This window comes from Petromyzon marinus, chromosome 77 (assembly GCF_048934315.1).
Source record: "Petromyzon marinus isolate PM22_M1 ecotype Great Lakes invasive population chromosome 77, UKy_Petmar_22M1.pri1.0, whole genome shotgun sequence".
Taxonomy (NCBI): Eukaryota; Metazoa; Chordata; class Hyperoartia; order Petromyzontiformes; family Petromyzontidae; genus Petromyzon; species Petromyzon marinus.
Window position 1 is genome coordinate 4129155 of NC_133743.1, and position 25252 is coordinate 4154406.

Sequence of the window (25252 nt, forward strand, 5' to 3'; positions counted from 1 at the left end):
GAGAGAGAGACTCAGAGAGAGACTCAGACTCAGAGAGAGACTCAGATTTAGAGAGACTCAGAGAGACTCATAGAGAGAGACTCGGAGAGAGACTCAGACTCAGAAAGACTCAGACTCAGAGAGACTAAGAGAGACTCATAGAGACTCATAGAGAGAGACTCGGAGAGAGACTCAGACTCAGAAAGACTCAGACTCAGAGAGACTAAGAGAGACTCATAGAGACTCATAGAGACTCATAGAGAGAGACTCGGAGAGAGACTCAGACTCAGAGAGAGACTCATCGAGAGACTCAGACTCAGAGAGAGACTCAGGCTCACCCCGAGTTTTGGCCCCACGCCACCGCAGTTGAAACTGCCCCGCCTCACACAGCCACCCCACCCCCACCCTCACCCCCACCGTCACATTCTCTCTGTCTCACTTTCTCTCACTCTCCCTGCCTCATTCACTCTCTCTGACTCTCACTTTCTCTCACTCTCCCTGCCTCATTCACTCTCTCTGTCTCTCACTTTCTCTCACTCTCCCTGCCTCATTCACTCTCTCTGTCTCTCACTTTCTCTCACTCTCCCTGCCTCATTCACTCTCTCTGTGTCTCACTTTCTCTCACTCTCCCTGCCTCATTCACTCTCTCTGTCTCTCACTTTCTCTCACTCTCCCTGCCTCATTCACTCTCTCTCTGTCTCACTTTCTCTCACTCTCCCTGCCTCCTTCACTCTCTCTCTGTGTCTCACTCTCCCTGCCTCATTCACTCTCTCTCTCCGTGTCTCACTCTCCCTGCCTCATTCACTCTCTCTCCGTGTCTCACTCTCCCTGCCTCATTCACTCTCTCTCCGCCTCTACGCGCGCACTGAGATCGCACGGCCCCTGAAGGAACGTAGATTGGACGGGAGAGAAACTCAGAAACTCAGACTCAGAGAGACTCGAATTCGAGACTCGGAGATCGTGCCAGAGCCGTGAGCCCGGATTGCTGCCCCGCAATGCTGCCCCTGCTGAGGCCACCCCTGTTGAGGCTGCCCTACCGAGGGCTTCCCCGTGCTGCTGCCCGGTCGACCCTTCACCGTGCACTCCACGCAAGCCGGGGTCTCTGCTCAACTGGGTGAGTTCACGCTGCACACAGACCCAGTGAGTTCACGCTCCACTCAGTGAGTCCACACTGCACTCAGTGAGTCCACACTGCACTCAGTGAGATCACACTGCACTCAGTGAGTCCACGCTGCACTCAGTGAGTCCACGCTCCACTCAGTGAGATCACACTGCACTCAGTGAGTCCACACTGCACTCAGTGAGTCCACACTGCACACTATAAATTCTGATTCCCATTCTGACTTGGGTTCGAGGGGTACTGGATGGTGGGGGGTTGGGTGGGAGCCTATTCGGTAACCGATTTACAAAGATGGATTACCGGTTGCGAATGTCATGAACCGGTAGCCGTCTGTGTTAGTCTATGCGTCTCTGTGTGATGAGTCGTTGGGTGTCTGTATGAGTCGGTGGGTCTCTGTGTGGTGAATCTATGGGTCTCTGTCTGATGTGTCTATGGGTTTCTGTGTGTGAGGTTATGGGTCTCTATGTGAGTCCGTGGGTCTCTGTGTGGTGAGTCTACAGATCTCCGTGTTAGTCCATGGGTCTCTGTAGACTGCTCTCCCTTCCGATATTCGGAAGTCACTGCAGATATGCACTTTCAAATCATCATCTAGAGCGACAAACTCATTTCTTTAGAGCTCCTTGCTATTGTCGTCTGTAGTTTGTTGTCTTCCCGCATCCTGGATGAGTGCGGTTGGCTAAGTACGCTGCCTAAGAAGTTAAAAGACAAATATCCCCCGTCTAGCCCTCAACAGACTGTTGGGGCAAGTGCTGTTAGCGAGCAGCAACTACTGTATGAGAGCCGGCACTGCGTCACTCGAATGGTTCGATGGCCAGCACCACGCCCGGCCGCCTTTGTCTCCCCGGTGGCGATGTTTACTGCACACCGCGACACCAGATAACTCATTTGAGGCTGAGTCTACCTAGGGGAGACCCCAGGACCGGCTCTGATCACCGCTAAGCACCGGTGGTGTGAAAGAAGTCCGACGTACGTGCAATATGTAGGCCACCGACCATTGCATTCGAGTAAGGATTGGCGCGTGACCCATTCTCAGATTCTGATGCTGGCAAGGGAGGTCCCACAATGCATCGCGTTCACGCTTCGTACGGACTGACGGCGGCGGGTGAAAGATGTCAGCGTAGAATTGTTGCTACCCGCTCCGTTGTCCGTTTCGGGAGCAGAGCCTTCTTTAAAGGAGCGAAGGCAGCGGCGATGGCGGTGGCGGCGATGGTTTGTGAACGGCGCCACATTGTGCATCAGGTGGCACGTGTCGGCCCGGTCCTCATTCGGGGGGAGGGAGTGGGGGGAAGTATGGTAAAACAATCGGAGACATCCTTCACCCCGCGCCCTATCCCCACATGGCGGGGTGGGGTCAGGGGGGGGTCACTGAGCAGGGTGGAGTGGGGCTTAGCGAGGGGGGTACCACCACGCCCACCAGCCACCCTCTAAGCGTTACGCAACGGGGACCTTTGCCTGCGAGTCTGACTCCCACGAAGCGAGACCCTGGGAGTCAGGCGAGGTGACAGGGGACGGGTGGGAGGGGGTGGGAGGGGAGGGGTGGGAGGGGGTGAGAGGGGAGGGGTGGGAGATTAGTCCACACACGGTGTAGAAGAGAGTGAGATGGAACGGATGGAGATTTGGCCACACACACGGTTTAGAAGGGAGTGAGATGGAACAAATTGAAATAAGTCCACCACGGGTAGAAGGGAGTGAGATTGGACAGATGGAGATTAGTCCACCCACAGGTCTAAGGGAGTGAGATGGAACAGATGGAAATTAGTCCACTACGGGTAGAAGGGAGTGAGATTGGTCAGATGGAGATTAGTCCACACACGGGGTAGAAGCGAGTGAGGTGGAACAGATGGATATTAGTCCACCCACGGGTCTAAGGGAGTGAGATGGAACAGATGGAAATTAGTCCACCACGGGTAGAAGGGAGTGAGATTGGACAGATGTAGATTAGTCCACACACGGGGTAGAAGCGAATGAGGTGGAACAGATGGAGATTAGTCCACATACACGGTGCAGAAGGGAGTGAGATGGAACAGATGGAGATTAGTCCACACACACGGTGCAGAAGCGAGTGAGATGGAACCGATGGAGATTAGTCCACACACACGGTGTAGAAGGGAGTGAGATGGAACAGATGCAGATTAGTCCACACACGGGTAGAAGGGAGTGAGATGGAACAGATGGAGATTAGTCCACCCATGGATAGAAGGGAATGAGATGGAACAGAAGGAAATTAGTCCACACACGGGTTGAGGGGATTGAGATGGAACAGATGGAGATTAGTCCACACACGGTTCGAAGGGAGTGAGATGGAACAGATGGAGATTACTCCATCACGTGTAGAAGGGAGTGAGATTGGACAGATGGAGATTAGTCCACACAGGGGTAGTAGGGAGTGAGATGGAACAGATGGAGATTGGTCTATACACACGGTGTAGAAGGGAGTGAGATGGAACAGATGGAGATTAGTCCACCCATGGGTAGGAGGGAGTGAGATGGAACAGATGGAGATTAGTCCACCCACGGGTAGGAGGGAGTGAGATGGAAGAGATGGAGATTACTCCCCCACGTGTAGAAGGGAGTGAGATGAAACAGATGGAGATTAGTCTACACACGGTATAGAAGGGAGTGAGATGGACCAGATGGATATTAGTCCACACACGGTGTAGAAGGGAGTGAGATGGAACAGATGGAGATTAGTCCACCCACGGGTAGAAGGGAGTGAGATGGAACAGATGGAGATTAGTCCACACACGGGATAGAAGGGAGTGAGATGGAACAGATGGAGATTAGTCCACACACGGGGTAGAAGGGAGTGAGATTGAACAGATGGAGATTAGTCCACAAACGGTTAATAGGGAGTGAGATTGAACAGATGGAGATTAGTCCCCACACTGTATAGAAGGGAGTGAGATGGAATAAATGGAGATTAGTCCACACACGGCTAGTAAGGATTGAGATGGAACAGATGGAGATTAGTCCACACACGGGTAGAAGGGAGTGAGGTGGAACTTATGGAGATTAGTCGACACACGGGGTAGAAGGGAGTGAAATAGAACAGATGGAGATTAGTCCACACACACGGTGCAGAAGCGAGTGAGATGGAACCGATGGAGATTAGTCCACACACGGGTAGAAGCAAGTGAGATGGAAGAGATGCAGATTAGTCCACCCATGGGTAGAAGGGAATGAGATGGAACAGAAGGAAACTAGTCCACACACAGGTCGAAGGGATTGAGATGGAACAGATGGAGATTAGTCCACACACGGTTCGAAGGGAGTGAGATGGAACAGATGGAAATTAGTCCACCCACGGGTAGAAGGGAGTGAGATGGAACAGATGAAGATTACTGCATCACGTGTAGAAGGGAGTGAGATGGAACATATGGAGATTAGTCCATACACACCGTGTAGAAGTGAGTGAGATTGGACAGATGGAGATTAGTCCACCCACGGGTAGTAGGGAGTGAGGTGGAACAGATGGAGATTGGTCTACACACACGGTGTAGAAGGGAGTGAGATGGAACAGATGGAGATTAGTCCACCCACGGGTAGGAGGGAGTGAGATGGAACAGATGGAGATTAGTCCACCCACGGGTAGGAGGGAGTGAGATGGAACAGATGGAGATTAGTCCACATACGGTGTAGAAGGGACTGAGATTGGACAGATGGAGATTAGGCCACCCACGGGTAGTAGGGAGTGAGGTGGAACAGATGGAGATTGGTCTACACACACGGTGTAGAAGCGAGTGAGATGGAACAGATGGAGATTAGTCCACCCACAAGTAGAAGGAAGTGAGATGGAACAGATGGAGATTACTCCCCCACGTGTAGAAGGGAGTGAGATGGAACAGATGGAGATTAGTCTACACACGGTGTAGAAGGGAGTGAGATGGACCAGATGGATATTAGTCCGCACACGGTGCAGAAGGGAGTGAGATGGAACAGATGGAGATTAGTCCACCCACGGGTAGAAGGGAGTGAGATGGAACAGATGGAGATTAGTCCACACACGGGATAGAAGGGAGTGAGGTGGAACAGATGGAGATTAGTCCACACACACGGTGTAGAAGGCAGTGAGATGGAACAGATGGAGATTAGTCCACCCACAGGTAGGAGGGAGTGAGATGGAACAGATGGAAATTAGTCCACCCACGGGTAGAAGGGAGGGAGATGGAACAGATGGAGATTAGTCCACACACGGGGTATAAGGGAGTGAGATTGAACAGATGGAGATTAGTCCACAAACGGTTAGTAGGGAGTGAGATTGAACAGATGGAGATTAGTCCCCACACTGTATAGAAGGGAGTGAGATGGAACAAATGGAGATTAGTCCACACACGGCTAGTAAGGATTGAGATGGAACAGATGGAGATTAGTCCACACACGGGTAGAAGGGAGTGAGGTTGAACATATGGAGATTAGTCGACACACGGGGTAGAAGGGAGTTAAATGGAACAGATGGAGATTAGTCCACCACGGGTAGAAGGGAGTGAGATGGAACAGATGGAGATTAGTCCACACACGGTGTATAAGGGAGTGAGATGGAACAGATGGAGATTAGTCCACACACGGGCAGAAGGGAGTGAGATTGACCAGATGGAGATTAGTCCACACACATGGTGTAGAAGGGAGTGAGATGGAACAGATGGAGATTTGTCCACACACGGGGTAGAAGGGAGTGAGATGGAACAGATGGAGATTTGTCCACACACGGGGTAGAAGGGAGTGAGACGGAATTAATGGAGATTAGTCCACACACGGGTAGAAGGGAGTGAGATGGAACAGATGGAGATTAGTCCACACACGGGGTAGAAGCGAGTGAGGTGGAACAGATGGATATTAGTCCACCCACGGGTCTAAGGGAGTGAGATGGAACAGATGTAAATTAGTCCACCACGGGTAGAAGGGAGTGAGATTGGACAGATGGAGATTAGTCCACACACACGGTGTAGAAGGGAGTGAGATGGAACAGATGGAGATTAGTCCACCGACGGGTAGAATGGAGTGAGATGGAACAGATGGAGATTAGTCCACACACGGGATAGAAGGGAGTGAGATGGAACAGATGAAGATTAGTCCACACACACGGTGTAGAAGGCAGTGAGATGGCACAGATGGAGATTAGTCCACCCACGGGTAGGATGGAGTGAGATGGAACAGATGGAGATTAGTCCACCCACGGGTAGAAGGGAGGGAGATGGAACAGATGGAGATTAGTCCACACACGGGGTAAAAGGGAGTGAGATGGAACAGATGGAGATTTGTCCACACACGGGGTAGAAGGGAGTGAGACGGAATAAATGGAGATTAGTCCACACACGGGTAGAAGGTAGTGAGATGGAATAGATGGATATTAGTCCACCCACGGGTCTAAGGGAGTGAGATGGAACAGATGGAAATTAGTCCACCACGGGTAGAAGGGAGTGAGATTGGACAGATGGAGATTAGTCCACACACACGGTGTAGAAGGGAGTGAGATGGAACAGATGGAGCTTAGTCCACACACACGGTGCAGAAGGGAGTGAGATGGAACAGATGGAGATTAGTCCACACACACGGTGCAGAAGCGAGGAGATGGAACCGATGGAGATTAGTCCACACACGGGTCAAGGGATTGAAATGGAACACATGGAGATTAGTCCACACACACGGTGTAGAAGGGAGGAGATGGAACAGATGGAGATTAGTCCACACATACACCGTGTAGAAGGGAGTGAGATGGAACAGATGGAGATTAGTCCACACACGGGATAGAAGGGAGTGAGATGGAACAGATGGAGATTAGTCCACACACGGTGTAGAAGGCAGTGAGATGGAACAGATGGAGATTAGTCCACCCACGGATAGAATGGAGTGAGATGGAACAGATGGGGATTAGTCCACACACGGGGTAGAAGGGAGTGAGATTGAACAGATGGAGATTAGTCCACAAACGGTTAGTAGGGAGTGAGATTGAACAGATGGAGATTAGTCCTCACACTGTATAGAAGGGAGTGAGATGGAACAAATGGAGATTAGTCCACACACGGCTAGTAAGGATTGAGATGGAACAGATGGAGATTAGTCGACACACGGGGTAGAAGGGAGTGAAATGGAACAGATGGACATTAGTCCACCACGGGAAGAAGGGAGTGAGATGGAACAGATGGAGATTTGTCCACACACGGTGTATAAGGGAGTGAGTTGGAGCAGATGGAGATTAGTCCACACACGGGCAGAAGGGAGTGAGATTGAACAGATGGAGATTAGTCCACACACATGGTGTAGAAGGGAGTGAGATGGAACAGATGGAGATTCGTCCACACACGGGGTAGAAGGGAGTGAGATGGAACAGATGGGGACTAGTTCACACACGAGTATGAAGGGAGTTCCACAGCTCATCCCTGTGCGATCCATCAACCATTAACCACCACCACCATCTGGCCACATGGCTGGGCTGCGGCCACGCGAAACCTGGCACCGGGTCAGAGACCCGAGGAGCATGGAGTGGTGGAGCAGTAAACGGGGTGACCCCAGAGTGACCCCTGTGTGGTTATCAGCTCGGGTCACTCATTGACTCACTGTGGTCATTAACACGAGGGGAGGGGAGGGGAGTTGGGGGGTGTTGTATATGCCCCCCTTTCCATCTTAATATTAACAAGTATTTTTTCAATACATATAGATACATATTTCTATTGTTTCTTTTAATTTTAATAATGAATAAGAACACCAAACCAGGCCTCAGCATGGCATGTGGAGGTCATATTTACCTTGACCCACTAACACGATTTTGACGTTCAGAGCCCTCCCAGGGTCAGAGGGAGCAGATAGAGAGCAGAGCGCAGCGGATTGAAAAGGGCTGACGTAAACACACCAAGCCAGGGTCACTGGGAGGTTGCGTTAGCCTAGATATAGTTAAGTCAAAAACCTAATTGGTTCTGCATTACTATTAAAGTAACTTAAAGTCGGAATTTAACGACAGGGTAGGCTAAAGTTATTGATCTTCACACCCACTTCAATTGAACCCTGCCACAAGCTACGTCAATGTAACCATCACCCGTCTATTGTTAAACCCAGGGTCGGAGAGAAAGGAAGATCCCGGCCGTCTTTGTATCCCCGCCGCGCGGGGTAGGAGTGTGTATACGCTCGGGGAAACACGAGTCAAACACCACAACGGGAAGCTGACCCAGACCTTGGGTTAATACAGAATCATAACTGTGGAACTCTGATTAAATGAAATGTTAACTTAAAACTTTTTAACCATTTCTTTGTGCGTCGGTGAAAGTCGGAGGGAATATCGCCCCTCCCACCAGGTTGTGCACCCAGACAGAGAGGCACCTTCGAGACAATTTATAACATTTGATTGTTTTACTTGTGGGTTTTATGGTAGGAGTATGACAACGGAATATACCGTGGGTGATGCACACAATGACACACACTGACACATGTACGGACACACACACGGACGCAGATACATACGGACAAATCCTGACACAGCAAAAATCGAAGGAAACCCGGCCTTGTGGGCAGGATCCGAGTGAAGGGATTTTGGGCATAAAAAGAGGATCCTGAGCATTGAAACCTCAGTTCGACCGAGGGGGTCGGCTCACCAGAGTTCGACCGGGGGGTCGACTCTCGGGAGACAGTTCGACTCGGAGGAGGTCGGAACTCGGGGAGTTCGACTCGGAGGAGTTCAACTCGAGGGAGTTCGACCAGGGGGGTCGGAACTCGGGGAGTTCGACCAGGGGGTCGGAACTCGGGGAGTTCGACTCGGAGGAGGTCGGAACTCGGGGAGTTCGACTCGGAGGAGTTCAACTCGAGGGATTCGACCAGGGGGGTCGGAACTCGGGGAGTTCGACCAGGGGGGTCGGAACTCGGGGAGTTCGACTCGGAGGAGGTCGGAACTCGGGGAGTTCGACTCAGAGGAGTTCAACTCGAGGGAGTTCGACCAGGGGGGTCGGAACTCGGGGAGTTCGACTCGGAGGGGTCGGAACGCGGGGAGTTCGACCAGTGAGTCGGCTCAGGAGCAGTTCAAATCGGGAACGAGAGCAACAGGTCGCCAGCCGGCGAGCTGCAGAGGAGGGCGCGGCGAACAGAGGCCAAAGTGGCCCGTCGCTACCCACTGACGTTGGCAAGACTCGCAGGGTAGTGAGGCGTCACCTAGTGTGATTTCCAAGAGAGAACTCCACGATACGATGATGCGCTATGCCCCACTACACGACCAATCTGACGTTCGCTGGACCTAAAGACTCAACTCCAAACAATGACTACTCCACACAATTCATGACACACAAACACACTCAAGTCCGTGAACCATCTGGCCGTGGAAGCATCGATCGTGTGATAACAGTCCGTCGTTTATAAGTATAGTCGTAATTTTGCTGTTTAATATTTTGTTTTGGACTGTACTTCTAATCGCATAAGTTACCAACCGATCCATCAATACGAATTAGCCCTTGGCACCTTCGCCACGGAGCTACGCTCCCGGGGAGGAATCGTGCTAAACCGATTTTCTGATCATACAATCGTATTCACGAATTAATTAATCTCCCGTGAGATAACACGTTCCGCCGCATACCCTCACACTAAGCCATTTCGGTAATATTATATTCTGTCCGGTGGATCTGTTGTTACATTCATGCCTTTGGAAATAATAACTGTTTGATTGTCTTTTTATGTGAATACCGTTGCATGTTAATCAATCGCATGTGATAACGTGCTGACCATTTCAAGCATAATGATCGTTCATATTATAATGTATAAGCTTTTGTGTAACATAGCATTGGCATGTTCTGGCTCTCTCTCACTAACAGCAATCGCTTTATGCGGGGTCCATGTGTTATCAAAGTGAAATCGTACAGTCGTTGATGATACTGTTTTTATACCGTGTGGATACCGTGTTGAAGTTCCGAGATTGAGAGTCACATACATATTATAGTTAAGGTTTAATTTGAAATACATTGATTAATACAGAAGTGGTCGTGTGATTCTTTCCTGAAAATTTTGCATAAGATCTGTATCCTGCGATGAGATATGAACTCGGGAACCTAAACTATAAACACACCAATCCACACTCATTAAACTTTAAAGCGAATGATATGAACCTGGGACCTAAAATATGAACACTTGGGGAGTGTTAAAGCGAGAATCCTTGTATTATGCTGATCAATAATACGAAGTTAGACAACGAGGCCGAATTGACACTAGCGTAACTGCACACGATTGATTGCGTTATCCTGATTGATAACCCCACCTCGTCAAAGAGGCGGGGCCTGATTATCATAAAGGCTATCATTAACACAACCACACCCACTCGTATAAATTAATACGATTACCTCTCTAATTAGCATAGTTATACGCATAATTACACGAATTAACATAATTTTGGATTAATTATGCAAATTTCGAATTTCATTTAATTTTCATTACTTTTCATCAATTTTCACACACCCACATATACAACAGGGGTGACCTCAGTGGCCCCAGGAAAAAGTTTGATTTTTTTTTCAAATATCACCGAACTCTCGGTCATTCTCACTCGCAAGCTCTCAGTTAATGTGTGTGGGTGAGAGAGCGTGCGTGTGGGTGAGTGTGTGGGAGGGTAAGGGAGTGAGTGGGTGGGTGAGTGTGTGGGTGGGTCGGTGAAATAGTGAGTGCATGTGTGGGTGGGTAGGCGAGGGAGTTAGTGTGTGGGTGGTTGAGTGAGTGAATGAATGTGCAGATGAGTGCGTGCTTCAGCTCTTGATTATGTGGGTGTGTGAGGCAGTGAGTGAGTGTGGATGAGTTAGTGAGTGTGTGCGTGGGTGGCTGAGAGAGTGAGTGTGTGAGTGGGTGGGTGGAGGAGAGAGTGAGTGGTGGGTGGGTGGATGAGTGAGTGAGTGGTGGGTGAGGGAGTGAGCGTGTGGGAATTTGGGTGAGTGATTCAAGGTGTGATTTACTGTGTGGGTGAGTGAGTGGTCGGTGAGGGTGGAGGGTGAGTGAGTGATCAGTGGGTGAGTGAATGAGTGAGTGAGTGGTGAGTGTGAGTGAGTGATAATGTGAGTAAATAAGTGTGTGAGTGGGTGGATGAGTGAGTGGGTGGGTGAATGTGTGTGTGTGAGTGTGTGAGTGAGTGAGTGATTGTGTAGGTAGGTGAATGGGTGAGTGTTTGTGTGGGAAAGTAGGTGGGTGGGTGAGTTAGTGGGTGAGTGAGTGGGTGAGTGTAGGTGAATGTGAGTACGTTAGTGAGTGGTTGAGTGAGTGGATGACTGAGTGAGTGTGAGAGTGTGGAGAAGGGAGTGTATACAGTGAGGGAAAAAAAGTATTTGATCCCCTGCTGATTTTGTACCTTTGCCCACTGACCAAGAAATGATCAGTCTATAAATTTAATGGTAGGTTTATTTGAACAGTGAGAGACAGAATAACAACAACAACAACAATCTAGAAAAACGCATGTCAAAACGTTATAAATTGATTTGCATTTTAATGAGGGAAATAAGTAGTTGACCCATACTTTTTGGTTCTATTGGGTAAAGTCACGTAGGTGAAAATAAAATAACAAAAAATCACGACGTTTCGGCCACAACACAAGCGGCCTTCATCAGGTGAAGGGACGAGACTGTCTGGAGGACAGCGCTGGAGTGGAAGAAGCCACGCTTAGATCACGACCTTTAAGCTGTGTGAGAAGAAAAAGACCACGTGCCTTGACAAAGGAATTAGCATATAATTTACCATTGGAATGGCTCATTGAAATAGCTAAGTTAAAGTATACACATCCGCAGAGGTACCCCTTGACAAAGGAATTAGCGCTGCTTGACAAAGGAATTAGCATATAATTTAGCATTGAAATGGCTCATTGAAATAGCTAAGTTAAAGTATACACATCCGCAGAGGTACCCCTTGACAAAGGAATTAGCATCGACATGCTAAATTATATGATAATTCCTTTGTCAAGGCACTTGGCCTTTTCTTCTCACACAGCTTAAAGGTCGTGATCTAAGCGTGGCTTCTTCCACTCCAGCGCTAATTCCTTTGTCAAGGGGTACCTCTGCGGATGTGTATACCTTAACTTAGCTATTTCAATGAGCCATTTCAATGCTAAATTATATGCTAATTCCTTTGTCAAGCAGCGCTAATTCCTTTGTCAAGGGGTACCTCTGCGGATGTGTATACTTTAACTTAGCTATTTCAATGAGCCATTCCAATGCTAAATTATATGCTAATTCCTTTGTCAAGGCGCGTGGTCTTTTTCTTCTCACACAGCTTAAAGGTCGTGATCTAAGCGTGGCTTCTTCCACTCCAGCGCTGTCCTCCAGACAGTCTCGTCCCTTCACCTGATGAAGGCCGCTTGTGTTGTGGCCGAAACGTCGTGATTTTTTGTTATTTAATTTTCACCTACGTGACTTTACCCAATAGAACCAAAGAGTATGGATCCTAGCAGTCACGAAAGCTTTAAATCTAGAATTAAGTATTTGACCCCTCTGCAAAACATGACTTAGTACTTGGTGGCAAAACCCTTGTTGGCAATCACAGAGGTCAGACGTTTCTTGTAGTTGGCCACCAAGTTTGCACACATCTCAGAAGGGATTTTGTCCCACTCCTCTTTGCAGATCTTCTCCAAGTCATTAAGGTTTCGAGGCTGACGTTTGGCAACTCGAACCTTCAGCTCCCTCCACAGATTTGCTATGGGATTAATGTCTGGAGACTGGCTAGGCCACTCCAGGACCTTAATGTGCTTCTTCTTGAGCCACTCCTTTGTTGCCTTGGCCGTGTGTTTTGGGTCATTGTCATGCTGGAATACCCATCCACGACCCATTTTCAATGCCCTGGCTGAGGGAAGGAGGTTCTCACCCAAGATTTGACGGTACATGGCCCCGTCCATCGTCCCTTTGATGCGGTGAAGTTGTCCTGTCCCCTTAGCAGAAAAACACCCCCAAAGCATAATGTTTCCACCTCCATGTTTGACGGTGGGGATGGTGTTCTTGGAGTCATAGGCAGCATTCCTCCTCCTCCAAATACGGCGAGTTGAGTTGATGCCAAAGAGCTCCATTTTGGTCTCATCTGACAACAACACTTTCACCCAGTTGTCCTCTGAATCATTCAGATGTTCATTGGCAAACTTCAGACGGGCATGTATATGTGCTTTCTTGAGAAAGGGGACCTTGCGGGCGCTGCAGGATTTCAGTCCTTCACGGCGTAGTGTGTTTCCAATTGTTTTCTTGGTGACTATGGTCCCAGCTGCCTTGAGATCATTGACAAGATCCTCCCGTGTAGTTCTGGGCTGATTCCTCACCGTTCTCATGATCATTGCAACTCCACGAGGTGAGATCTTGCATGGAGCCCCAGGCCGAGGGAGATTGACAGTTCTTTTGTGTTTCTTCCATTTGCGAATAATCGCACCAACTGTTTTCACCTTCTCACCAAGCTGCTTGGCAATGGTCTTGTAGCCCATTCCAGCCTTGTGTAGGTCTACAATCTTGTCCCTGACATTCTTGGAGAGCTCTTTGGTCTTGGCCATGGTGTAGAGTTTGGAATCTGATTGATTGATTGCTTCTTTGGACAGGTGCCTTTTTTACAGGTAACAAGCTTAGATTAGGAGCACTCCCTTTAAGAGTGTGCTCCTAATCTCAGCTCGTTACCTGTATAAAAGACACCTGGGAGCCCGAAATCTTTCTGATTGAGAGGGGGTCAAATACTTATTTCCCTCATTAAAATGCAAATCATTTTATACATTTTTGACATGCGTTTTTCTGGATTTGTTTTGTTGTTATTCTGTCGCTCACTGTTCAAATAAACCTACCATTAAAATTATATACTGATAATTTCTTTGTCAGTGGGCAAACGTACAAAATCATCACGGGATAAAATACTTTTTTCCCTCACTGTATATCCTTCCCCACCCCTGTCCTGTGTGGGTCTCCCCCAGATTTCTCCTTCTAATCCTACAGAAACCCATAGACTCGCACACAGACCAACATATTCACACAGACACACATAGACATCACACAGAGACTCACAGACTCACACACAGACCCACAGACTCACACACAGACCCACAGACTCAAACATAAACCCATAGGCTCATCATACAGAGACCCACAGACTCACGCAGAAACCAATAGACTAATCATACAACGACTCACTGACTTTTACAGAGACCCGTAAACTCATCACACAGAGACCCAGAATGAAGATGCCAAGAGACGGAATTTCTTTGGTGGTTCCAAACACTTTTGGGGGCAGCTACGTTGAATGTGATCCATCAGACGCGCGTCACAGATTATTTTCTTTTTTTAAAGGATTTTCCGCCGGTGATGATAACGCGTCAGACAAACAAACGAAGTTCATTACTTTCCAGCGACTTTGGGAAACCGGTAACAGATTCCCCCCCAAAAAACCGGTTACGGGTTCGGTGTGGGCGGTGGGTTTTTGTCAATCGACCACAAAGTTGACGCCGTTACCCTGTTTAAACTCAGTCGGGAAAGGTCGCGTGGATTCTTAGAGATTTTTATTGTACAGGGTGTTTAAAAGCGATGGACCCAATTTCAAAGTGGTGTATTTCACGATGGCAACATGCTACAATTACACGAAAAGTTACAAACGGTTTAATGAGTTATCAAGTTTTACTAACCATATTATAAATGCTCTGTGTGTCCTCCACCTGCTGTACGGTCAACATCGAGACGATAGTTGAATTCGTCCCAAACGCCTCTCAAAGTGTCTTCTTCCACTGAAGTCACCGCTGTCGTGATTCTATTTTTGAGGTCATCCAGGTTAGTCGCTAATGGTGGCACAAAAACACCACGGGTCTTTGACGTATCTCCACAAGAAAAAGTCGCAGGGTGTGGTGATGCCTGGGGGTCATGTGGGCCAAGAGTGTAGCGTCAAGTCTTGGGGTCCCGTGCGACCTAACCAACGTTGAGGCAGCGCGTCTTGCGAATGACTGAGGCTAGGGGCTGTTTGTGTGCTGGGAGAGGCATCGAGCGGTAATCATTTGAAACTCTATGCCCCGCCCTCTCTATGCCCCGCCTTCTCTATGCCCCGCCCTTTCAAGTGGCAAGAGTTTCATTCATGGACGGTTCGTGGTTGCAGAGATATAGCGATTCAAATCGGGTCCATCTTTTTCAAACACGCTGTATTATTCGCACACAAAAGACAAGTGAAAGACAAACGGTGGACGTAAAAATAAAGTACCAGGGTGTACAGGTGAGGTTGGAACCCCAAGAGGGTTTCATATGAAAACCACACGAAAAAAAACAACGTGTATACACAAACATATTGTTCAATCAATTAAGCAAAGCATACAAATTAAAATTAAACATGCTACACCCAGTGTTAAAAAAACACGTACAGAGACCCATAGACTCATCAATGTGTGTGTGAGTTCGTAAGTGTGGAGCGGTCGTGTAGCGATTAGCACCCTGCGCTACGAACCTGGCGTCCCAGTCGATTCAGTGACGATTATTTGAACCGGTCCTGGGCCTCCCCTAGGTCGACTCAGCCTAAAATGAGTAGCTGGTGCGGTGTGTAAACATCGCCACTGGGGAGACAAAAGCGGCCGGGCGTGGTGTTGGCTACCCACCCCCTCGTGTGCCGTGCCGGCCTTCATAGGCGCTCAGTAACAGCACTTGCCCCGACATTCTGTTAAGGCTACACGGGGTATCTTTGTATTTGTGGGCGTTAGGCTACATGGAGGAAGCGACTGGGTAGTTTGGCTCATCAGGCTGACCCGTAGTTTATGCTTGAAGTTATTGAGGGACGGTGATACTTTGACAATGTTAAGATAGGGATTCCAGAGTATGGAGATTGACTGTGGCCGTGTCTCTCGGTGATTATTTAAACTATTTGTCTGCTGTAAATGTTCCACGTGATGACGATAAAGCCACTTTTGTTGAGCTATCATCTGTGATAGGCAGATCACTTCTGTAAAAGAAGCTAAACAGCTCAGTGAGCTTTACATGGTAAGATAAAAAAAAATAGGTGAGTTGTATTTGTATATATATTTTAGTGATTCACTCATCTTTCCTATACTTTGCACTCCGATCGCGTTTGGGCATATTGCCACTTTTATGGGGCTATCATTTGCGATAGCCAGATCGCTTCTGAAAAAGCGAAATACCACAGTGGGCTTTCCCTGGTAGGATGGGGTTGTATTAGTACAAGACTAAACCACCCCCATCCTAACTCTTCGGTTCTTTCGGTAAAGTCACGTAGGTATAAAATAAAATAAATAAAATCACGACGTTTCAGGCGCAACACAAGCGTCCGTCATCAGGTGGGACAACCACAGCAAGAAACAATTGCTGAAGTGGGCAAATCGGGCTGCCGTGACAAGAGGCTATATAGGTAAGAGATGGGGGAGGAGCCGGGGAGGAGAGATAGAGAGGGGGGGGGTGGGGTAGGGGGAGTGGAGAGCTGCTAGAGGGATTAGGGAACGAGCAAGGCAAAGGTGAGAGGGGGGAGGAGCCAGGGGGGAGAGATAGAGAGGGGGGTGTGGGGTAGGGGGAGTGCAGAGCCGCTCGAGAGTCACGAAAACTTCAAATCTAGATTCATCCCCATCATTAAATTTCGATTTAAAGCTTTCGTGACTGCAGGGATTCATATTGTTGGTTTTTTCGGTAAAGTCACGTAGAAGGGAAATAATACAATAATAAAGTCACGTAGAAGGGAAATAAAATAATATTTTTTCATTTTTTCCCTTCTACGTGACTTTACCGAAAGAGCCAACAATATGATTCCCCATCCTTGTTTACACATCTTGTACTTTGCACCACAGCCGTGTTGTTGCAATGCTTCTTGTTGTTGCAGCGTTCCGATCCCCGTGCCCCTACTCGGCATCTGTGTGGCAAAGAGCTTGATAGCTCATCGGATTCCTCCAGGATAGAGTCATATTCTGAGTCTGTGCGTGAGAGAGTTGCGCATGGGGAGTGGTAGTGAAGTTGTTGCAACTGCGCTGCGTCGTGAACCCGGCGAGCGATCCGAGTTCCATCCCCGCTCACGACCACCGCCAACCAACACCAGTGGCAGTGAAGATTTTCTGTACCGGTCCTGGACCTCCCCTAGGTCGACTCAGCCTCACATGAGTACCCAGCGTGTGCCGTGTTGACCTTCGTAGGTGCTGCTCACTAACAGCACTTGCCGCAAGAGTCTGTTAGAGGCTGTACGGGGGAGCTTTGCCATTTACTTGCGCATAACCGAGGAGTTATATGGGAGGGGACCTTTGTATCTTCGTCTCTGGCTGTACGAGGCTGCCTGTTTGCTCTGACTCGATGAGCTATCTTTATGTATCCATAATACAGTTTGTTTTGGGGGGGGGGGGGGGGGTTAGAGCGCCACAAATCTGGCTGTCCACCTGAAGATGTCGGTTGTAATTGTCACGTGATCGGACCATATTACTGTTTGCTAACTATCGGACGAGCTGCAGCATTTAACATCGACTGGCGTGGCCGCAGGTGGACAGCGGTGGCACAGCCGAAGATACCGCTGTTGTCGCAGTAGTCCACGCATCCCAGCAGTCTCCGCAGTCAGAGCACGACGGTAGTTGTCGAAGCTCGGTCCAGTCAGGCGCCATGATGTGCGTGGCGAATGTACATTGGTCGAAAACTGAAACCCGCAGTCTGCGACCGCCACACCCGATCCTCCCACAGATGTTCTCGCCTGAGCCTGAGTGCCAACCAGCAGAACCTCCAAACCACACACGAGCACCGCTCGCGTGCAACCTTGCAGGATGACCGAGGCTCCTGCAATTCTATCTTTCACTTCACTGCGGTGCGTTACAATTGTGTGTGCCGTCAGATTGCTGATGGAAACTTGGTGTCAAGCGCTGAGATGGCATCGGCGACTGGGAGAGTGGCGCACGTTGAATAGAGGTTAAGGGCCCAAGGGTGGACCCCCGTGGTACGCTAACTATGCACGGCATAGACGATGACTGTTCATCACCAAGCTTGACGAAACTGCGATCGACCTTTTAGGTTCGACTCAATCCACTCAGTGCCATACTCAATACACCGAACTTTGATCTTAGCCACCCGATGTGTATCTCATGGTCAATGGTGTTGAAGGCGGCTGGGAGATCAAGGCCAACCAAGGCTGCCGTGCACCGGTCATCAGTGATCTTTAGCTAGAGCCGTATCTGCGCTGTGGAATCCCTGGTATGCCGACTACAACGGGGTTGAATCTGCCCATCGTAGGGATGTGGGCAAGTGACCACTTAGAGACACAAGCGCTCTCTATGCCCTTTGAAATTGTCCTCAGGTTTGAGACCGGGGGGTGGTGGCTTGCGGGTCACTAGTTTTGTCAGGAGCGGTGTTACCTGCGCCATTTGGAAGCGGTCTGGGAAACAGCCCTCGCTGAGCAAAATATTTGCCAGGCGGACGATCGGCGGCGTCGTAAGCACTGCCCGAGCACGATGTGAGAATCGACGTGTGGGTGTAGTCGAGTGGCGATGTCTTATTTGGTTTTAAGAGGTAGTCTTTCATGACAAATATTATATATGAGAGGTTTTTTGGGTTAGATCGTGTAAATATAAATGTGTTGTTAAACCCACCACCACCCGCCTGATGATGCTAGTTGTGATCACTGGCGAACGGTCACTGTACTGTAATTGTAAATGTCGTGGGGTTACTCTTCAAGACACCGGCGTGCTGAACTATAAGGAATTGGCATGTTCTGTTTACATAACAAACCTTACTAATTGGTTGTGTAAGGTGGTGTTTGGTGGCTTTAATGCCACATTTGAATTTACGTGATCTAACCCAAAAACCTCCGTTATGGATGTCTTGTTTAACATCGACACATCTGCCATCGACGTCGGTGCCATGGCCGCGAGTTTTGCATCGGTTCCAGTTTGACGTAGCTCAGATGACACACCGGGAGAACGCGCTGCCTTCAAAGTTGAAAACTGCCTTCTTGATCGTCACTGTTTCATTGGCGAAAGAACGCATGGCAAGTAGTGTGCACAGACTCGGGTTGATTTAAGTTGCGGTAATCTTCCTTGCCTGGTATGCAGGAGGTCGGGGCTTCGATCTCGACTCTGACGCCTGCTGCTGTATATTTGGGGGGTTTTTTTGTCCCTCTCTCCCCGTGGTCGCGTGGATTTTGTCTGCGGAGTCCTCCGGGTTTTTGCCTCCACATTTAGAAAAAAATGCATTGAGAGTCTTGATTTGAAGCTTCCGTGACTACAGGAATCCATACTCTTTGGTTCTCTCAGCAAAGTCACCTGAAGACGGTCGCCGGTTGTTGCGATCGAAACGTCATGATGTATTATTGTTTTATATAACTGTACGCGACTTTACCGAAATAACCAAAGAGTATGAATTAAGATGATTTCAATGATTTCGCCGCTATACGTGTCCAAATGATGGGCCACTTTGTTGAGTTGTCATTTGTGGCCAGGTCGCTTCTGAAAAATGAGTTCACACCTCGGTGGGCTTTGTCCGGTATGATGGGGGTGGTTTCGTGTTGTATTTGTACACGTTTGGGTGGTTTGTTTACCTCTCCTGCACTGTGCATCACTTTCATGTTCTTGTATCGTCTGTTGTTGTAACGTTCTTACCCCGTGCCCCGACTGGACGTCTGTGAAAAAGAGCTTTACAGCTCATCGGATTCTGCGAGTACAGCAGAACCCCTCTTAGCGACCACCCCTGTTAACGACTAATAGCTTAACGACGGGCCTCCGTAGAGCCCGGTGTGTAGTGTATAGTGTAGTGTATAGTGTAGTATACAGTAGTGTATAGTGTATAGTGTAGTATACAGTAGTGTATAGTGTAGTGCATAGTAGTGTATAGTGTAGTGTATATTAGTGTGTAGTGTAGTGTATAGTAGTGTATCGTAGTGTAGTGTATAGTGTAGTATTTAGTAGTGTATAGTGTATAGTAGTGCATAGTGTAGTGTATAGTAGTGTATAGTAGTGTATAGTGTAGTATAGAGTAGTGTATAGTGTAGTGTATAGTAGTGTATAGTAGTATATAGTAGGATAGTGTATAGTAGTGTATCGTGGTGTAGCGCATCCATAGAGCCAGATGTGTAGTGTATAGTGTAGTGTCTTGTAGTGTATAGTAGTGTATAGTGTAGTATATAGTATTGTATAGTGTAGTATATAGTATTGTATAGTGTAGTGTATAGTGTAGTGTATAGTGGTGTATAGTGTAGTGTATAGTAGTGTGTAGTATATAGTTGTGTATAGTGTATTGTAGTGTATAGTGTAGTGTATAGTAGTGTAGTATATAGTAGTGTGTAGTATAGTGTAGTGTATAGTAGTGTATAGTGTAGTGTATAATAGTGTAGTGTATAGTAGTGTGTAGTGTAGTATATAGTTGTGTATAGTGTATAGTGTAGTGTATAGTAGTGTGTAGTGTAGTATATAGTTGTGTATAGTGTATAGTAGTGTATAGTGTAGTGTATAGTAGTGTATAGTGTAGTGTATAGTAGTGTGTAGTGTAGTATATAGTTGTGTATAGTGTACAGTGTAGTGTATAGTAGTGTGTAGTGTATTGTATAGTAGTGTGTATTGTAGTATATAGTAGTGTATAGTGTAGTGTATAGAAGTGTATCGTGGTGTAATGTATAGTAGCGCAGTGTATAGTAGGATAGTCTATAGTAGTGTAGTGTATAGTAGTGTATAGTGTAGTGTATAGTAGTGTGTAGTATATAGTTGTGTATAGTGTACAGTGTAGTGTATAGTAGTGTGTAGTGTATTGTATAGTAGTGTGTAGTGTAGTATATAGTAGTGTATAGTGTAGTGTATAGAAGTGTATCGTGGTGTAATGTATAGTATCGCAGTGTATAGTAGGATAGTCTATAGTAGTGTAGTGTATAGTAGTGTATAGTGTAGTGTATAGTAGTGTGTAGTATATAGTTGTGTATAGTGTATAGTAGTGTATAGTGTAGTGTATAGTAGTGTGTAGTGTAGTATATAGTAGTGTATAGTGTAGTGTATAGTAGTGCATCGTGATGTAATGTATAGTAGCGCAGTGTATAGTAGGATAGTGTATAGTGTAGTGTATAATAGAATAGTATATAGTAGTGTATAGTAGTGCAGTGTATAGTAGGATAGTGTATAGTAGCGTAGTGTATAGTAGTGTATAGTAGCGTAGTGTATAGTAGCATAGTGTATAGTAGCGTAGTGTACAGTAGTGTAGTGTATAGTGTAGTGTATATAGTAGTGTAGTGTATAGTAGTGTATAGTGTAGTGTATAGTACTACACTATACACTGATGATGGCAGCCTCGGCCGGTTGGTGCGCCCTGTTTTGTCCAGTTTTGTCTTGTTTTGTCTTGAGAGGGGCCTGCTGTTCAACACACTCGTGCTGGTGAGAGAGGCCTGCTGTTCATCACACCCGTGCTGGTGAGAGAGGCCTGCTGTTTTGGGGCCTGCTGTTCATCACACCCGTGCTGGTGAGAGAGGCCTGCTGTTCAGTACACCCGTGTTGAGGGGCCTGCTGTTCAGCACACCCTTGCTGGTGAGAGAGGCCTGCTGTTCAACACACCCGTGCTGGTGAGAGGGGCCTGCTTTTCAGCACACCCGTGCTGGTGAGAGGGGCCTGCTGTTCAGCACACCCGTGCTGGTGAGAGAGGCCTGCTGTTCAGCTCACACGTGTTGAGGGGCCTGCTGTTCAGCACACCCGTGCTGGTGAGAGGGGCCTGCTGTTCATCACATCCGTGTTGGTGAGAGGGGCCTGCTGTTCAGCACACCGGTGCTGGTGAGAGAGGCCTGCTGTTCAGCACACCCGTGTTGAGGGGCCTGCTGTTCAGCACACCCGTGCTGGTGAGAGGGGCCTGCTGTTGAGGGGCCTACTGTTCAGCACACCCGTGTTGGTGAGAGAGGCCTGCTGTTCAGCACACCCGTGTTGAGGGGCCTACTGTTCAGCACACCCGTGCTGGTGAGAGGGGCCTGCTGTTCAACAGACCCGTGCTGGTGAGAGGGGCCTACTGTTCAGCACACCCGTGCTGGTGAGAGGGGCCTGCTGTTCAACACACCCGTGCTGGTGAGAGGGGCCTGCTGTTCAACACACCCGTGCTGGTGAGAGGGGCCTGCTGTTCAACACACCCGTGCTGGTGAGAGGGGCCTGCTGTTCATCACACCCGTGCTGGTGAGAGAGGCCTACTATTCATCACACCCGTGCTGGTGTGAGGGGCGTGCTGTTCATCACCCCCGTGTTGGTGAGAGGGGCCTGCTGTTCACTCCCATGCTGGTGAGAGAGGCCTACTGTTCATCACACCCGTGTTGGTGAGAGGGGCCTGCTGTTCACCACTCCCATGCTGGTGAGAGGGGCCTACTGTTCAACACACCAGTGCTGGTGAGAGAGTCCTGCTGTTCAGCACACCCGTGCTGGTGCGAAGATGGCGCTGATGATGGTAGCCTCAGCCGGTCGGTGCGCCCTGTTTTGTCTTGTTTTGTCTGTCAATTCAGTGTTTTGCCAAGATTTTCGGAGTTCTCTAACAAGAGACGAACTTTTAAATATCAGGGAAACAACTCCTGTGGATTTAATTCCTACTTTTCTGCTTCCAGCGGCAGAATTAGTAGGCATTCTAGTCAATGCCGCGCTAGGCTTTGCTCAAGCAACGAAACGCCGCCCAAGGGGTAAACGGTCGGGGGCTCTAGTACGGCTACGCAGACGCGGGATCCGAACAGTGCTTCCGAGCTTTTTCCTCTCCAACGTACGTTCACTGTACAACAAAATGGATGAACTTCAGCTACTGATGGTAAAAAACAAAGACTTTCTTTCAGCTTCTGCATTGTGCTTCACGGAAACATGGCTGTGTGATTTGATTCCGGACACTTCGCTACAACTAGCAGGATTCCATCTTGTAAGATCGGATCGTGACATAGCACTCTCCGGCAAGACGAAAGGCGGTGGTATTTGTTTTTACATTAACAGTGGCTGGTGTGTAGATGTCACAGTGATTCTGCAACATTGTTCTCCACTCCTTGAATCAATTTTTATAACCTGTAAACCGTTTTACTCGCCTCGTGAGTTCGCGTCGCTCATTTTGGTCGGAGTTTATTTGCCGCCTTGTCCTCAGGTTAAAGAGGCCCAACGCATGCTCGCCGATCAGATTCTGAGTGTGGAGCGAGCAAATCCAGATTCGTTGGTTATCGTACTTGGCGACTTTAACAAAGGTAATCTCAGCCACGAACTCCCCAAATACATACAATTCATTAAATGCCCAACCAGAGAAGGGAACACTCTGGATCACTGCTACACTACAGTCAGTAGAGCCTACCACGCCGTCCCCCGAGCAGCACTAGGACACTCTGACCATGCCATGGTCCACCTGATTCCTGCATACAGGCAGAAACTAAAACTCTGTAAACCTGCTGTGAGGACATCTAAACAGTGGACCAGTGAGGCTGTGGAAGATTTGCGGGCGTGCTTAGACTGTACTGACTGGGATATGTTCACGACTGCTACCAATAGTCTGGATGAACTCACAGAGGCTGTGACGTCCTACATCAGCTTCTGTGAGGACTGCTGTATCCCAACACGTACCAGGGTGAACTTTAACAACAATAAGCCCTGGTTCTCAGCAAAGCTCAGAAGGTTGAGGTTGGAGAAGGAGGAAGCGTTTAGGAGTGGAGATAGAGACAGATTCAAGGAGTCGAAGAACAGGTTTAGCAAAGCGGTGAGAGAGGCTAAACGACTGTACTCAGAGAGACTAAAACACCAGTTCTCTACAAACGACGCTGCTTCTGTCTGGAGAGGGCTCAGGCAGATCACCAACTACAAACCCAGAGCCCCCCACACCACTAACGACTCCCGCCTAGCCAACGACCTGAACGAGTTCTACTGTAGATTTGAAAGACAATTGGACTGTCCTGAACCACCCCTTCCAACCCAAGAGGCCCCATCCCCCACCAATACTACAGAGACGACTATCTCCTTTCAGGAGGGAGAAGTTAATAGACTTTTCAAGAGGCAGAATCCACGCAAAGCAGCCGGGCCGGACTCTGTCTCTCAAGCCACCCTCAGGCACTGCGCTGACCAGCTGTCTCCGGTGTTCACCAACATCTTTAACACCTCCCTGGAGACATGCCATGTACCAGCCTGTCTCAAGTCCTCCACCATCATCCCTGTGCCCAAAAAGCTAAGGCCAACAGGACTAAATGATTACAGACCGGTCGCCCTTACATCTGTGGTAATGAAGTCTTTTGAGCGCCTGGTCCTGGCACACCTCAAAGCCATCACAGACCCTCTCCTGGACCCCCTTCAGTTTGCCTACAGAGCCAACAGGTCTGTGGAGGATGCAGTTAACATGGCCCTCCACTTCACCCTACAGCATCTGGACGCCCCAGCATCCTACGCCAGGATCCTGTTTGTGGACTTCAGCTCTGCCTTCAACACCATCATCCCTGCCCTGCTTCAGGACAAGCTCTTCCAGCTGAACGTGCCATACACCACCTGTAAATGGATCACAGACTTCCTGTCTGACAGGAAGCAGTGCGTTAAGCTGGGAACACAAGTTTCTGGCTCCAGGTCCATCAGCACCGGAACTCCTCAGGGCTGCGTCCTTTCCCCTCTGCTCTTCTCCCTGTATACCAACAGCTGCACCTCCAATCATCTGTCCGTCAAACTATTGAAGTTTGCGGATGACACCACCCTCATTGGGCTGATCTCTGGTGGGGATGAGTCTGACTATAGGTGGGAAGCTGACAATCTGGTGACCTGGTGTAGCCAGAACAACTTAGAGCTAAATGCTCTAAAGACAGTTGAGATGGTTGTGGACTTCAGGAAGAATACAGCACCACTCACCCCCATCACCCTGTTAGACTCCCCAGTAAAAATTGTAGAGTCCTTCCGCTTCCTGGGCACTATTCTCTCCCGGGACCTCAAGTGGGAATTGAACATCAGCTCCCTCACCAAGAAAGCTCAACAGAGGATGTACTTTCTACGGCAGCTGAAGAAATTCAACCTGCCAAAGACAATGATGGTGCAATTCTATACAGCGATCATTGAATCCATCCTCACCTCCTCCATAACCGTCTGGTACGCTGCTGCCACTGCCAAGGACAAGAGCAGACTGCAGCGTATCATCCACACTGCTGAGAAGGTAATTGCCTGCAATCTACCGACCCTCGAGGACCTGCACACGACAAGGTCTATGAGGCGAGCGAGGAAGATTATGGCCGATTTCTCCCACCCTGGACACTCTCTGTTTCAGCTACTCCCCTCCGGCAGAAGGCTTCGGTCCATCAGGACCAAAA

At 48.6% G+C, this 25252-nt stretch overlaps 1 protein-coding gene across 3 annotated transcripts in view; it reads left to right on the forward strand.

Annotated features, from left to right (window-relative positions):
* The first annotated feature begins 715 nt into the window (after nucleotides 1-715).
* The window catches only part of LOC116957568 (medium-chain acyl-CoA ligase ACSF2, mitochondrial-like), a 73438-nt gene continuing 48901 nt past the window's right edge, over nucleotides 716-25252 (forward strand). For all 3 annotated transcript variants that reach the window (XR_012930940.1, XR_012930941.1, XM_076056706.1), the window contains exon 1: nucleotides 716-1093. Coding sequence is in view for 1 of the 3 variants with exons in the window: in XM_076056706.1 (XP_075912821.1) it covers nucleotides 975-1093 (119 nt within the window). In the remaining 2 variants the exon portion in view is untranslated. The remainder of the gene's footprint in view (nucleotides 1094-25252) is intronic.